At 50.1% G+C, this 13,362-nt stretch overlaps 1 protein-coding gene across 1 annotated transcript in view; it reads right to left on the bottom strand.

Moving 5' to 3' along the window:
• LOC126529754 (ATP-binding cassette sub-family C member 2-like) overlaps nt 1-13,362 on the bottom strand; it is a 282,295-nt gene that overhangs the window by 144,528 nt on the left and 124,405 nt on the right. The window contains exon 5 of the mRNA XM_050177255.2: nt 5,060-5,401. Within this exon, the coding sequence (XP_050033212.2) occupies nt 5,060-5,401 (342 nt within the window). The remainder of the gene's footprint in view (nt 1-5,059; nt 5,402-13,362) is intronic.

Here is a 13,362-nt window from a genome sequence, read left to right as displayed (position 1 = left end):
TATGATTTTCCACAAACCATTAACATTACCCAGCATCTCAGGTACAATGTCCGGCCCTTCAAAACAGCGGCGGGTTTTGTATATATTGTTCAAATACCTGTTAGAAATTGGTCTAATAGGAAAGCTTTAAAGATTGAACATTTTGTATAGAAAAGCTTAATTTGCCCGCCATGTCACCTCTAAATAATTGTGTCAGGTGCACTTGCACATTTCATATTTATTTTTATTCTCTTTCTCTCCCACTCTCCTCTGGAATCTATTAATCCCATTCCCCATCCCTATACAGAGTAGCATGCCAGCGGTTGTATACGTGCCGGCAAAATTATCTGTTTTTCTACTAAAGAGTCTCTCTCTCTGTCTCTCGGAGGAGGACGCCTTTCTGATTTTCCCGAGCGAAATTCAAGAAGTTGGTCAGGACGAGGGGCCGCCTACAGAAAGTAAAGAAAGGCACCTGGAACGGCGCACCAGAAACTGTGGCAAGAGAAAGAGGCTTCGCAAATTCAGAACTGCGGTAGAGAAGATAAGGTGGCTGACTAAATCTAAAGCCACTAAACCCTGTGGGGAGCGCAGAGAAAATTTTAGAAAGGCGCGTGAGTCGGTTGGAATGTTTTAGTCAGAGCCCGTCCGAATTGTCATACGAGGTCGAAAACAAAGCGACATTTGGTGCGGAGGTAGACAAAAACCAGGGGGCAATTACGTTTCCCCTCGTTTAGTTCTTTTCAAGGTGTAGCATGTCGGACAGGGGAGAACGAGGTGGTTAGGCGACGTGACGTAGTCATACCTAGCAGTGTATTCCAAGGGCAATGCCAGAAAGGCAGGTGCACAGTACGAAAGCTATCGGGGCTCTGCAGCGAGGTGAATGACATACGTGCCATATGTATTCCCGGGTTGACAAGTTTGAAAGCAGCTTTCAGACAGCGCCCACCTCGAGTGTTAAGGAGGTGGTTATCACGCGCGTAATGTTCAGAATCCTTTGTTTTTCGACATGTTTTTTGTTTAGCACTTAGGATTCATTGCTTTTATACGCTTGCACCGCCAAGTCTAAGTTAATTGTTTATGCCTGTAGTGGCGCGCTTATGAATCAGTTCGCTTTTCGGAAGTGGTCGCGAGATTTTTCTTCTTTGAAGGAAAGACGCGTACTTTAGCGGGGACGTTGTTTAACCGCATCATTTAGAAAGTGTTAGTACTGTCCCTTTGAGGCGTGTCATGCTCGGACACAAAGAAGCAAAGCGTTGATGCGTGTTTCGCACATGTATTCATCAGACAGCAGCGTTTTAGTATCGCTTAGAGCGTGTGTGCTAGAAATTAGAATTAAGCTCAGATCTTCGTGAAATTTCAAGTGCGTAAGTTATGCAACATGGTCTTGTTTTGCATTAGTGGTGGTGCTTTGTGGACAAGAGAAAGAAAGTGGTAATGTGTGTGCGAACTGGTAATGTAAAGATTAGCAGAGCTTATTTGGAGAAGGTGAATTGCTCGAGGAGGAAGCTTTGTCTTCACGGTCTGTGCTTGTCTCCCCATACTTCTGCAGAGAATGCGTTCTCTGATGTGATGCCAGCAACCGTGGTCAAGGTGCCGTCCATGCCCAAATTAACGAAAGAGGTGAAGCGCACCCTCAGGGGTACCTCAGTCGAAAACTGACACAGAGTTTAGCAACTCGGAAGGAGAATGTTTTGACATGGAATGGTCAATCCATGAGCTGTAACGCGATATACAAGGCGCTAAATTCATGGTCGAGAGCGACCATGGCCCTCTTGCATGGCTGAAGCAAATAAAAGAAAGAAACGCGAGACGAATGAGATGGTTTGACAGGAATAAGAATGCAGACGAGCTGAGCCAGGGCCACGAGCTGAGAATTTGTTTTTAGGAACATCTTTTGTGCGCATCGCTAATGATGAGGAAGTTAACCGCTTGTTTCTGTCTTGTCGAAAGCTGAGCACGACTAGAAAAAACAGAGAAAGAGAGATGGGTAAAACGTAAACGATACGATACGGGGTAAGCGTCCGGTAGCCGTGTCGGTCGGGAACACCAACGAGTGTTTGTGTGTCTGCTTTGTATTAACAGTGATGTGGACACAACGAAGCAAAGACCCTCTCGAGCTGCCGTGTGACATCAGCCATTACAACTAGAATGATCCCCGCGGCCACGAATGAACATCGACGCTTGGGGCAGCCTGCCATCTGGTAACCGCCAGGTTGGATTTCTTGGCGGTGGAGGTGTTAGTTACGTCTCAACACCACAAAGGCATTAATTGGACGATTACCACGTGTCAAAACTACCACTCTTCGTATCCAGACGTAAACGCAACGTGGACACCGACCATTGAACGGTCCTATTAAGGGCGCTCACTCCACCATTACCCGGAAACCTGAGCAAAGTATGAAAAGGCGGGAACCACGACACCAAATTCAAAGGAGTAGTTAATTAGACATATAGCACAAATCAAATCACCAACCATCTATCAGCGCCTACCCAGAAGTGAACGTAGCGCGGAGACCGACTGTTGCAGTGTTTCACGAAAGGCTTTCACCCCGCCCTTTATCTGGCAGTCTGAGCGACGAAAAGAAGGAGCGACGACGAGCGGGGTGTCGCTGGTTGCTTTCTTGCCACAAATTCCAAACCAGTCTCTTCGGGGGATGCGGCCTATTGCGAGCGTGGGAGTGGTATCATAACGGAGTAGACAAGGGGGATTTGCTGCTGGACAGTCTTCAGACTCCCTAGTCGACTCGCCTAAGGAAAACGATGGTATTGAAAGCGGAGACTTTTCGAGAGTGAGGACAGAGGGTGCTGATGTAAACTGAGACGTTTAACTTGTTTCTCCATGGAGTGCGCTTCCGCACAGAAGCCGTGTAACTAAGCAAATAAAGCCTTTCTCCTTCATTTTCTACAACTTGACGTCGTAGTCGATGGGCTTGGTGGATTCCATGCCAAGAACGCCAGCCTAGCTGCAACACCGCAAAATAATTGTCGCTGTGCAGGCAGCTAAAATACACATTTTTGTATCTATTTCTGCATTCTTCTATTTTTCAACCTATGTGGTAGAATAATATCACAATTTTAATATGATTCTACCGCAGGATGGCCCAACTGCGTATCACGATTACTTCGCTCATAGGTTTGTTCTTGCCTGGAACGTCTGTGTTCTTATGCGTAAAATTTAATATCTCTGATTGCGCAGCATGTCTAAATACCTTGTTTGAGGCATTATATAGAGTGACTTTCGCTTAGATACGTAGATTTATTGGAGACTTATACGTATATTTAGATATCTTGTTGCTAGATTTTGCGTATACATTCAGTGAGCTTTGTTTCCAGTGACAACTTTTTGCCCTTTATCAAGCTGTATATTCGCATTTCATTATTCCCTTATATCTTATCTTCGCATTTATAATGTATAGTTTGCAGAACTCCTGCTTTTTATATGTGCTCCAGGTTGCGATTATAATTTCGGTGCAATTGCTCACAATACAGGATGCTCCTGCGCAATGCATTGGAACGAAGGACAGTGTCATAGAGATGTTTCTCTGGCCGTTGCACATGTATAAAACTGCAAACAAGGTTCCTTAATAAAATATATCATTAAAATATTTGTCCTCAACTCGTTCATTTCATGGCCTTTACGTTTCTTATTTCAGCGGCATCCGCTGCTTTGCTGGTTTCGAACTGACGTACGTTCTAAAGCTCATGGGATATTTTCTGTACTTATTAAATAGACAAAAAAAAACATGGAAGCCTTTATATCGGTTATTTCTGCCACGATGTTTGGGACATATTAATATATCATTTTATGAAAAAAATACACATTTTACTTGTCTCGACAGTGTGTAGCGTTCAAGAATTCGTTTGCAGCATCTTCGGCAATGGCGATGCAGTTATTATTGAAGTATTTGATCCGTCGACAAATTCCCTAAGGAGAAAGCCGCGCTGCAACGTGAGTCACCCCCCAAAAAAATTTCTGGTACGCCACGGCAGCGTTGTTACAAATGAGATGTGTTTATTTGCCAGATGAATGAAGGGGTGTAAAGACGAGATGGCAGGCAGGCAGGTATTTTCTACTCTGCGCGCAGTTCTTCAATCTGCTCTTCTTCGGCTCCGCAGCGCAGCGTAAGAATTGGCTGAATAAAAAATTGTACGCATCGCATTAAGGCGTAGGTCACTTATTACCGCCCTCGCAAAAAAAAAAAAAAGCTTCGGTTAGCTTTGACTTTCTCCAGGTGCGTTTTTTTTCCCACAAATATTTTAGTAGCTACGGTTCGCACTTGCCGTGGACGCCCACTAAGCCAGAATGGCGTCGCAGAAGGAACATCAGTCGCTAGTTATTGGGTGCAACACGCGTATAGGAGAGCAAGCAGATGAACCCAGGAGATGCTGCTGCACTGGTATCCTCCACGACGGCGCAGCGTCGGCAACTCTGTGTACGGAGTGCGTGCCAACCAGAGTGTACAATTGACCCGATAATGCGTGCACTTGAGTCAGCTAGCCCGAGGCAAAACTACACGCGCTTCACCGAATTGATGCAAGAGGCATCGTCTGCTGTCGTGCACGCATGCACGTCCGTGCAACAGCATGCACGGACGTAGAACTTCAAAACCGACTCCGAGTGGAACCAATGGCCGAGCCGGTTAGAACTGGTTCGAGTGCAGTTCCAAAATGGTGAAAAAAGATCGGTATGGTTCAGTTATGGTTCAGCTGAAAATAACGGTTCAGTTCAGATTAGGTTCGATACCTTGCGAGTGACATCGCAGCTTAAAGTATGTACACACTGTGAATTCGCCTAATCTGGCGTGAACACTTGGCCTTTGCATTTCGGCATACCTTGTGAGCGGTGCAAAGCATAAAAGCAGAAAGTACAAAACATTATTAAAGTCGTGACCTTTCTGGAGGATAAACGAACATTTCACGATAATACACTGCGTGAGATGCAGACAAACACAATCGGGGTTATCTCCGTTGGTTTTACAGCAGTTATTTAGATGCTTCTCTAAAGCATCGCTTCACATAGATTACAACATATGTGCTGGATGTGCGTGATTTGTAATCAAACTTCCGGCCTCGCACTCACCGCCAACGAAGAGTTCAGTGTCAGCCCGATGCTGCTTGATCGCGGTGTGTCTCCGTACTCTTCGCCGCCTATTGCTACGGTGAAGACAAGCGTGGCGAGCACCATGGTCTGACTGCAGGCCATCGCGAACGTCCGAGCCAGTCTGCTGCAAGTGACCGAGGCGAGGGAGACGCGGAGGTTCTGGTCCGCTAAGCGGCAGAAGCGCTCGTAGAAGCGCTCCCTCATGCCGAATACTCGCACAATGGTCAGCGAGTCCACGGTCTCCGTCACGTGCTGAAGCAGGCGCGAGAAGTGAGCGCTTCGGATGAAACGTGTTGCGTTCACCGCACGAGTCAGCAGTGCCTGCGGAGAAAGACAATTTTTCGTCTAACAAACGCTTGCCGCCGTACAGTCTTCCGTCATACGTCACCAGGTGTGTGTGTGTGGATTGCAGTGTTAAAATTGCATTGATGCTCGATATTACCGTGCCTTCAGACATATTTAAATGTGTATAACATGTGTTGTAGCTTTCAGTGATATTGTGCCGCTTATATTGCATGTACTTCGACTTGATAACATGTTCTCTTCTACTTGAACTCGTAACGGTCTGCAGATACGATATAAAAAATAGAGCACAGCGAAACGCTCACATTGATTATACTGTTGAAAATCACGGTTAAAATCTGAAACGGTCTTATGCTATCAATGAGCCGTAATCGCTTCTTTCTCTCTTTACTCCCTTATTCCTGATTGCGCTCTCCTTTGTGGGCTTATCTACCACTGTCAGAACATCGACCAACAATGCTAGCGAATCTCCTGCATTTTCGTGCTGTAGAGTGATATTTAAAATGCCCTGTAGACCCACTAGAAGCCCAATGCTATAGAAACAGCAATATAGGGCAAATAAAAATTAAAATATCGTTCGGGGTTTTACGCGCCCAAACCCCGTTGTGATTAGGAGGCCCATCGTAGTGGGGGATTAATTTCGCCCACCTGGATCTCTTGCAGCCAATGCACAAGCGCGTTTGCATTTCTCTCCCGTCGAAAGGCGACGGTCGCAGCCGGGATCCCGCGACGTCGTGCTGAGCAGCGCGACGCCAACTCTACTGAGAAACCACGGCGCGTAATATGGAAAAGTAGGAGAACATAACGCATAGATGCGATTTTTTCAACACCTTTACGGTGAGAATTGTGGACCAGGCATGTTTGGAGATATATGCTCACTTACCTTAGCCTCTTTCAGTGTCACGGAAAAGCCCGGTCGCCATTATATCTATCAGCTATACGTCGAATTTGTGCGAACTGTGTTTCGATCTGGCTGTGTCTGAACACAACGTTAATTAAGTCAATAGTCCGGGGTTGAAAAGGTAATCGTGCACCGGAAGGCCGTCTTGAGCACGTGTTCCATTTCAGCAATGTAACATCACGCGCGGGCGTGCTAAGTTTCAGACATTAGAACTGACAACCGGGCTCACTGATAATGATTCATTCATTATCATTAATTATCAGTCGTTCACGGTCGTGCAAGATAAGGAAGGAAAAAAGATGGATACTTGTCCTCTCTTCTTCCTAGTCATGCTCCTGTTTTGCGCTATCGTGCTTATATTTGGAACAAGAAGTTTCATTGACACATCTGTTCTGATATGGGTTGCTGCACGCCCTCTTCTCGAACACACAATACAGATTCATCGCCAGGTTCGCTGCCTATTATTACCACAGTGGCCCGGAAGCAGCTGAAAATGTGGTACAGTGTCCTTGCTGTGTGAAGCAGTCGAAAATCGCGTTCACATTTACATTAATCACTTCATTCAATCAGTGCCGAATCTGCGCTCTTTCCTGCAAACACAACCAGCACGCAATAAAATCAGTTCGCCGGGAGACGGGCGCACCTGCGATTATTTTCCCTTGCTTGGTGACCCGCGACAAACCCTTCAACCATGTAAGATTCTCCACCTTACAGTCTTCTGTGACACACTTTTTCTGTGATTCCTGGGCAGCCATAAAGTCGCTGCTATCCGCCCCACGATACGGCCAGCTACTACCTGAAACTCTAGACTTCCTCCATCATTACCTAATATATTCACAATCCGCAAAACACTAGCATCACATCAGCCTAGGCAGACTGCCGTATGAGCGATTTATTAAATACACTATATATTATATAACACAGTGCTTCGGCGGTGTAACCGACGGTGGGTGCCATGGGGTGCATGTTGCTGTGTTACAGAACGCAAAGACGACAACGACGCTGACGATGAAGGGACGAGCATGATCGTGCAACCGAAAAAAAGTTCGCAGTTGCACCCGAAAGGCGAAGCACCGATTGCGATACCAAATTAGTGGACAGCTGTACCAAGAAAGGCAGTAGCTTTAACGGCCATATAAACTTGTAAACATATTCGCTTATACTAAATAAATTACCAATGATAGAATGTGTAAGCGTTATTCAAAGAGGACGTAAAAAGAAACAGACACTTCTTTTTACGTCTTCGTTCTGTCGCGCACAAATTCTACCATGGATTCAAAACAATTAGCCCGCCAACGTGTTTTAACTATGTTAGCCAGCACGGTGTCAAGCGCGCCAAGTTACGTAAACATGAACACATCTCGCTCGATGAGGGCGAAACCTCGCTGTAAAAATTCTTGAGTCAGGAATCGCGGCAGCAACAAGCGAGCTGACCTTGATGCATCTCTCGCTTCAACGCGAACGAAGTGTCGGAAGCACAGCGCATACGAAGCCACCGGCTCTACGCGCACTCTGGAAACATCGCAGATCGCTTTGCAAATGAGGCCCGCGCGGGCGGGCACTTTGACCACCTCGCAGACCGCTTTCAAGACACGCGAGCACCGGCAACGCGTCCCTACGGCTTCCGCCAAAGGCGTCTGCTACGGCATTCGCGATTCGCTTGACCAACGCCCAAGTAGACAGCGCGGTTGTCTCTTCTGTGTACGGAGCGGCAGGCGAGGAGGACATTGACGCACCATAGCAGCCACCGGAGAAGTACGCCGCTGCTAATTCGCCTGACCCGCCTGCCTACGCGCGACAGGAAAGGGCACGCACCCCGGGCGCGTATTTCCAACTGCTCGTAGGTACAACGGGGCGTGGAACTTGCGGAGACGACGGACGTTTGCGCGCATGCGCGAGTGAGAGCGGGTGCGAGAGAGGAAATGTGGGGAGTTTTGATTCTTGAAAATACGACTCTGCCTAGGTACTACGGAGGAGTCCCTTGGGGCGCGGTGTATGCGCTTGTCCCTAGGCGCGCCGTGCCGGCAGAAGTCGCGGGGCGCGGTTGTGCTGAACTTAGCATCGCAAGTTGGCGGCTCGACGCAATCATACTTAATCGATCATGTTTTTACTAATGAAAACAACGTGTCATTATTTCGCATTATTGGCGGCGCCTCCAGGACACCAAAGCGGCAACGGGGATATCAAAGCTATAAGCCGGACTGGTCCGTGGGTTGGGGCTCGCAGAGGCCTGCGCGTGCCAGGGGAGTATAAGATCGGCTGTCCGCTATCGCGGACAGCCAATGTTTTATGCGAACACCCCCAGGCACGCTTCGGCCTCTGCGGCCCCAACCCACGGGCCGCCCGGCTTCCAGCTTTGATCCCCCCGCTACCGCTTGGGTGCCCCGGAGATCCTGCGCCGCCTGCTTTAATATAACCTCAGGTGCTCTCCTGAGGCCTCCGTTTGCCGGTTACATGTGCCCTCCTGGAGCAGTGCTTGTAAAAAATCCGATCTATCGTCGCGACGAAAAATTCGACCCGTGACTTATAAAACACCAGTCAGAACATTGTCCCTTCAGACACAGCGATCACCAAGCGGCGTCCGCGCCCACTGCCTCACCGCGCGGGCAGCCAGCGGCGGAGCGTATAAACCAACTCGACCGAACTCCGCAATGACGGCATGTCAGGGGACAAACGAATACAACGCAATCTAAGAAACCTCCTCCGTAGTGCCTAGGCTGAGTCATATATTCAAGGAGCAAAAGCCCCCAGATTTTCTCTCTCGCGCCCGCTCTTACTCGCGCCTGCGCAGAAACGTCGAGCGCCGTCAAAAGTGGCAGGCCCCGTTGTAGCTGCTAGCGGATGAAAATACGCCACCCGCGTAGCGTTCCTCGCTCGCCCTCGCGAGATTGAACCGCGTTTTCCTGCTCACCCTGACACACTTTCACTCGTGCGCAACATCCCGGCGACGCCGTTGGAATAAATGCACCTGGAGTGTCCATATTGTTACGTAGGTCTCGGTACTGCTCATCGGCGACGTTAGCGAAGGCAGACACAGAAAATGCCGTTGCCGGTACTACTGTCGGCGTCGTCACGCTTGTCTACCGGCTAGCGAGACAGGCAGTCAGCGTCCTTGTGTAGTCGGCCAGATTTGCAGGTGACAGAATACGAATATCATTGGAGGCGTAAGGGCCAGCGACCAAGTCTTCCTGTAGAATCTTTCAGTGATCATAACCAGCAAAGCGCGTGATCGGATGTGACAAAGGAAAAGGATCGGCCATATAAGTATTGGCGGAACTTCGCACCGCCCAAACTAGGGCCAGACACTCACGCTCAGTGATGGAATAGTTGCGCTCCGAGAGTGAAAGGAGCCTGCTGGCGTAAGCGATAACACGGTCGTGGCCGCCCTGGCGTTGTGCCAGTACTGCGCCAATTCCGTGACCGCTGGCATCAATACGGATTTCGGTAGGCGCAGAAGGATCGAAATGGGCCAAAACGGGAGGCGTTGTGAAAAGGTTGATTAGATGCGAGAATGCAGAGGCCTCGTTATCGCCCCACTGGAAAGGGGCGTCTTTCTTCAAAAGCTCGGTTAGTGGTCGTGCTATGCCCGCGAAATGTTTCACGAAACGGCGGAAGCAGCGGAATCACGAACAAAGGCCGATGAAGCTGCGCACATCCTTGACACACTTCGGAACAGGGAAGTGCGTAACAGTGGATCTTGCCTTGGTCCGGTTGCACTCCGTTCGCGTCAACGAGATGTCTAAGGACGGTAATCAGGCGACGGCCGAATTGGCACTTCGATGCGTTGAGTTGCAGACCGGCTCGACGAAAAACGTCTAGGACTGCTGAGAGGCAGTCGAGGTGCGTAGTGAACGTTGCGGAGCATACTATAACGTCGCCCAAGTAGCACAGGCACGTGGACCATTTGAAACCGTGAAGAAGGGAGTCCATCATGCGTTCAAAATTGGCAGGAGGGTTACATAGACCGAAGAGCATCACTTTGAATTGATAAAGATCGTCGTGTGTTACAAAAGAAATGTTCTCGCGGTCGAGATCGTCCACGGCAATCTGCCAGTAGCCAGAGCGAAGGTCAATAGAGGAGAAATAACGAGCACCGTGGAGGCAGTCAAGGGCGTCATCAATCCGAGGTAGGGGATACACTTGCTTTTTGGTAACCCTGTTAAGGTGCCGATAATCCACGCAAAACCACGATGAGCCATCCTTCTTCTTTACAAGTACAACAGGCGACGCCCATAGGCTACATGACGGTTCAATAATGTTCTTGGCAAGCATTTTGCGAATTTCTGCGTGATGAACTTAACGCTCAGCCCGTGACACTCGATACGGGCGGCGATGAATAGGAGGGGCATTGCCGGTACTAATGCGATATTTAACAGCTGTAGTTTTGGCAAAGGAAGATCGTTAATGTAAAAAATATCGTGGTTGGAAAACAGAAAGCGGCAGAGCTCGCGAGCATGCGCGGACGGCATGTCGGGCGCAATCATCTTCTGTAAGTCGGCGGTGGTACAAGTTGCCGACTGCGATGGTAGAGGAGGATAGGCTGAATTGTCGTCTACTGAAATAGATGCTACTGAGTGGCCCTCGAATGAGCAAAGCTGGGCCAGAGACATCCCGCTTGGCAGCACTTGTGTCGTCAAGCCAAAATTGACCACTGGCAGGTAGACGCAATTCGCCGTAATAGATAAAACTGTATGAGGTACTGTGATCCCGTGTATAAGGAGTACGTCTTGCATAGGAGCCGCGATGTAGTGACCATCGGGCACTGGTGCGGATGACAATAAGTCAACGTGAGTCAGTGCCGAAGGTGGCAAGCGAACGAACTCGACGGAACTGAGGCGACTGGGGTGTGGTTCACCGGGATCCAGAAGAGGCAGGTCAAGGCGGAGAGTACTGGCGGAACAATCGATGAGAGCAGCATGTGCGGAGAGGAAGTGTAATCCGAGGATGATGTCGTGGGGAAGGTGGGCGATGACTGTGAATAGCACGATAGTGGAGCGATCGGCGAAGGAGACGCGGGTGGCACACATACCAATTACGGGGGCTGTTCCGCCATCGGCGACACGGACACCAGGCGTCGTGGCGGGCGTGGTTATTTTCTTCAGGCGCTTAGGAAGGTCAGCGCTCATTACCGTCAAATGCGCCCCAGTGTCTATAAGAGCAGATACAGAAACACCGTCGACTTGCACATCAAGAAGGTTGAGATGAATGGGCAACGTCAGTAGAGGATTTGGCGGCGTAGAGAGCAATGCAGCGTGACCTCGAGGCCCTGCATTGCCTAGTTTTTCGGCTGCGAGAGGCGTTCGAAGGGAGTCGGCGAAAAGGAGCGACGGGGCTGGGGAGGGTGAGATTGTCATCGTTGGGGCGAAGGCGACCGAGAATAGGGGCGGCTTGGCGCAGGAGAATCAGTGGCGGCATAATCGGAGCGTGCGGCGTAGGGACGAGAAGGGACACCCGGAGGGCGAGAGCAGGCAGTATAAGCAGACCGGGTCGGGGAACTCCAGCGACTGCGACAGCGCCGAGAAATATGCCCCATTCGACGGCAGTGAAAACAAATGGGCTTGTCGTCAGCAGTGCGCCATTCAGATGGGTCGAGGAAACTTGGTGGGCAATAAGATGCGGAACGGGGCGGAACCAAAGACGCCGGGTGTGTATCAGGGCGATGGGCCGAGCAGATGGTTTGAAGACCCATGTTTGCGAACTCCTTGTTTGCGAACTCCTGTCGACGTCTGCACACGGCCGGATAACGCCTTCTGCGCGGCAACTTGGTTACCGTAGGGGTCGCTGAACAAGTATCGGAGCTTTTGCTTAAGCGAATTCCAACTGCTGAGTTCATCTTCGTGCGACCGAAACCAAACTCTAGATGTGGCACCGAGGTAAAAAACTACGTTGACGAGCATGATAGTAGAGTCGCACAGGTTACTGCGGCTGACGTGTTCGTACAGGCTGATCCAGTCCTCGACGTCTTCCCCATGTTTGCCCGAGAATGCGCCAGGATCACGGGGAGCGGAGAGAGCGATGTACGTCGTCGAAGAGGCAGCAGGTGTCGGAGGCGGCTGAATCGATTTGTCGTAGCCGGGAGCCATGAAGGAAGGCTCGACGTAGCGTCCACTGCGAAGCTCCGACGAGGTACAGAGAACGTCCACCTCCACCAGATATGTTATGCCCCAACCACTGGCACGCGCTGGAAAGCTTCGGCGCGCGCCGAAGGGTCAAATGGGTCAAAGCGTCGGTCGGGAACTCGCTGAAGCGGAACGTCGCGCAGCGATTATGTCTACTGCCGATGCTAGAAGTTTGCCGGCGCGCGGCGAAGCTGCGCCGGCGTGCACCAATGAGAGGCTGCGACGCCTCGCAGGCGTCAACCAATCGGAGGCTGCGGAGCCTCCGGCTGCTAGGGCTGTAATGGCCGACCGTGCGAAGGCGCCGGCACCGACGATCGTCCGAGTTTTTTGGACGCACGACGCGCGCGACAGTGTTCCTGAAAGACAGTGTTGTAATAGTAGGCCGACAACGACACGACCGACCGACGACCGTGGGTTGTGGCAGTGCGACGTGGATCCGAAGCGACTTCGAACGACGCCGACTAATCCAACCTGCCCACTGGGTTCCGCCGGGCTCGGTACGATCGTCTGCTAAAACAGCCAACCGAATCACGATTGCCGCAACGTCTGTGCTTGTTGTATGTGCATATTGTTGTGCTCAAAACGAATGGAAACACGTTTACGAGCTCCGAAGTCTGGATAATCAACACTCGCCTACCGCCGATGTTTACGTTACGCGTAGGCCTAGCGCGTCCATCGAGTTCGTAACTGGCGAGTGAACGAACTCACCTGAGAAACTCTGTCGAAGGAAATGAATTTTCAGGTCCGTTTGGTGCTGCAGTGAATTAAAATATGGCACTCTTGACTTCGTGTGACCTGTGATGTGGTGAATGAACCGTGTGGAAGTTGGGTTGGTCAACCGCGGCGTGTTTCGTGTGGTGTCGGTTGACTCAAGTTTAACGGGCAAGCTCTGCGCTGTTTCCAGTGATAAAGATAACTTTCGAAAGCGAAATACACTAGTAGCCGAACTATTGGAAGTA

This window comes from Dermacentor andersoni, chromosome 9, assembly GCF_023375885.2.
Source record: "Dermacentor andersoni chromosome 9, qqDerAnde1_hic_scaffold, whole genome shotgun sequence".
In the NCBI taxonomy this organism is placed as follows: Eukaryota; Metazoa; Arthropoda; class Arachnida; order Ixodida; family Ixodidae; genus Dermacentor; species Dermacentor andersoni.
The sequence above is the reverse complement of the archived record's forward strand: the minus strand, read 5'-3'. Positions and strand labels throughout refer to the sequence as shown.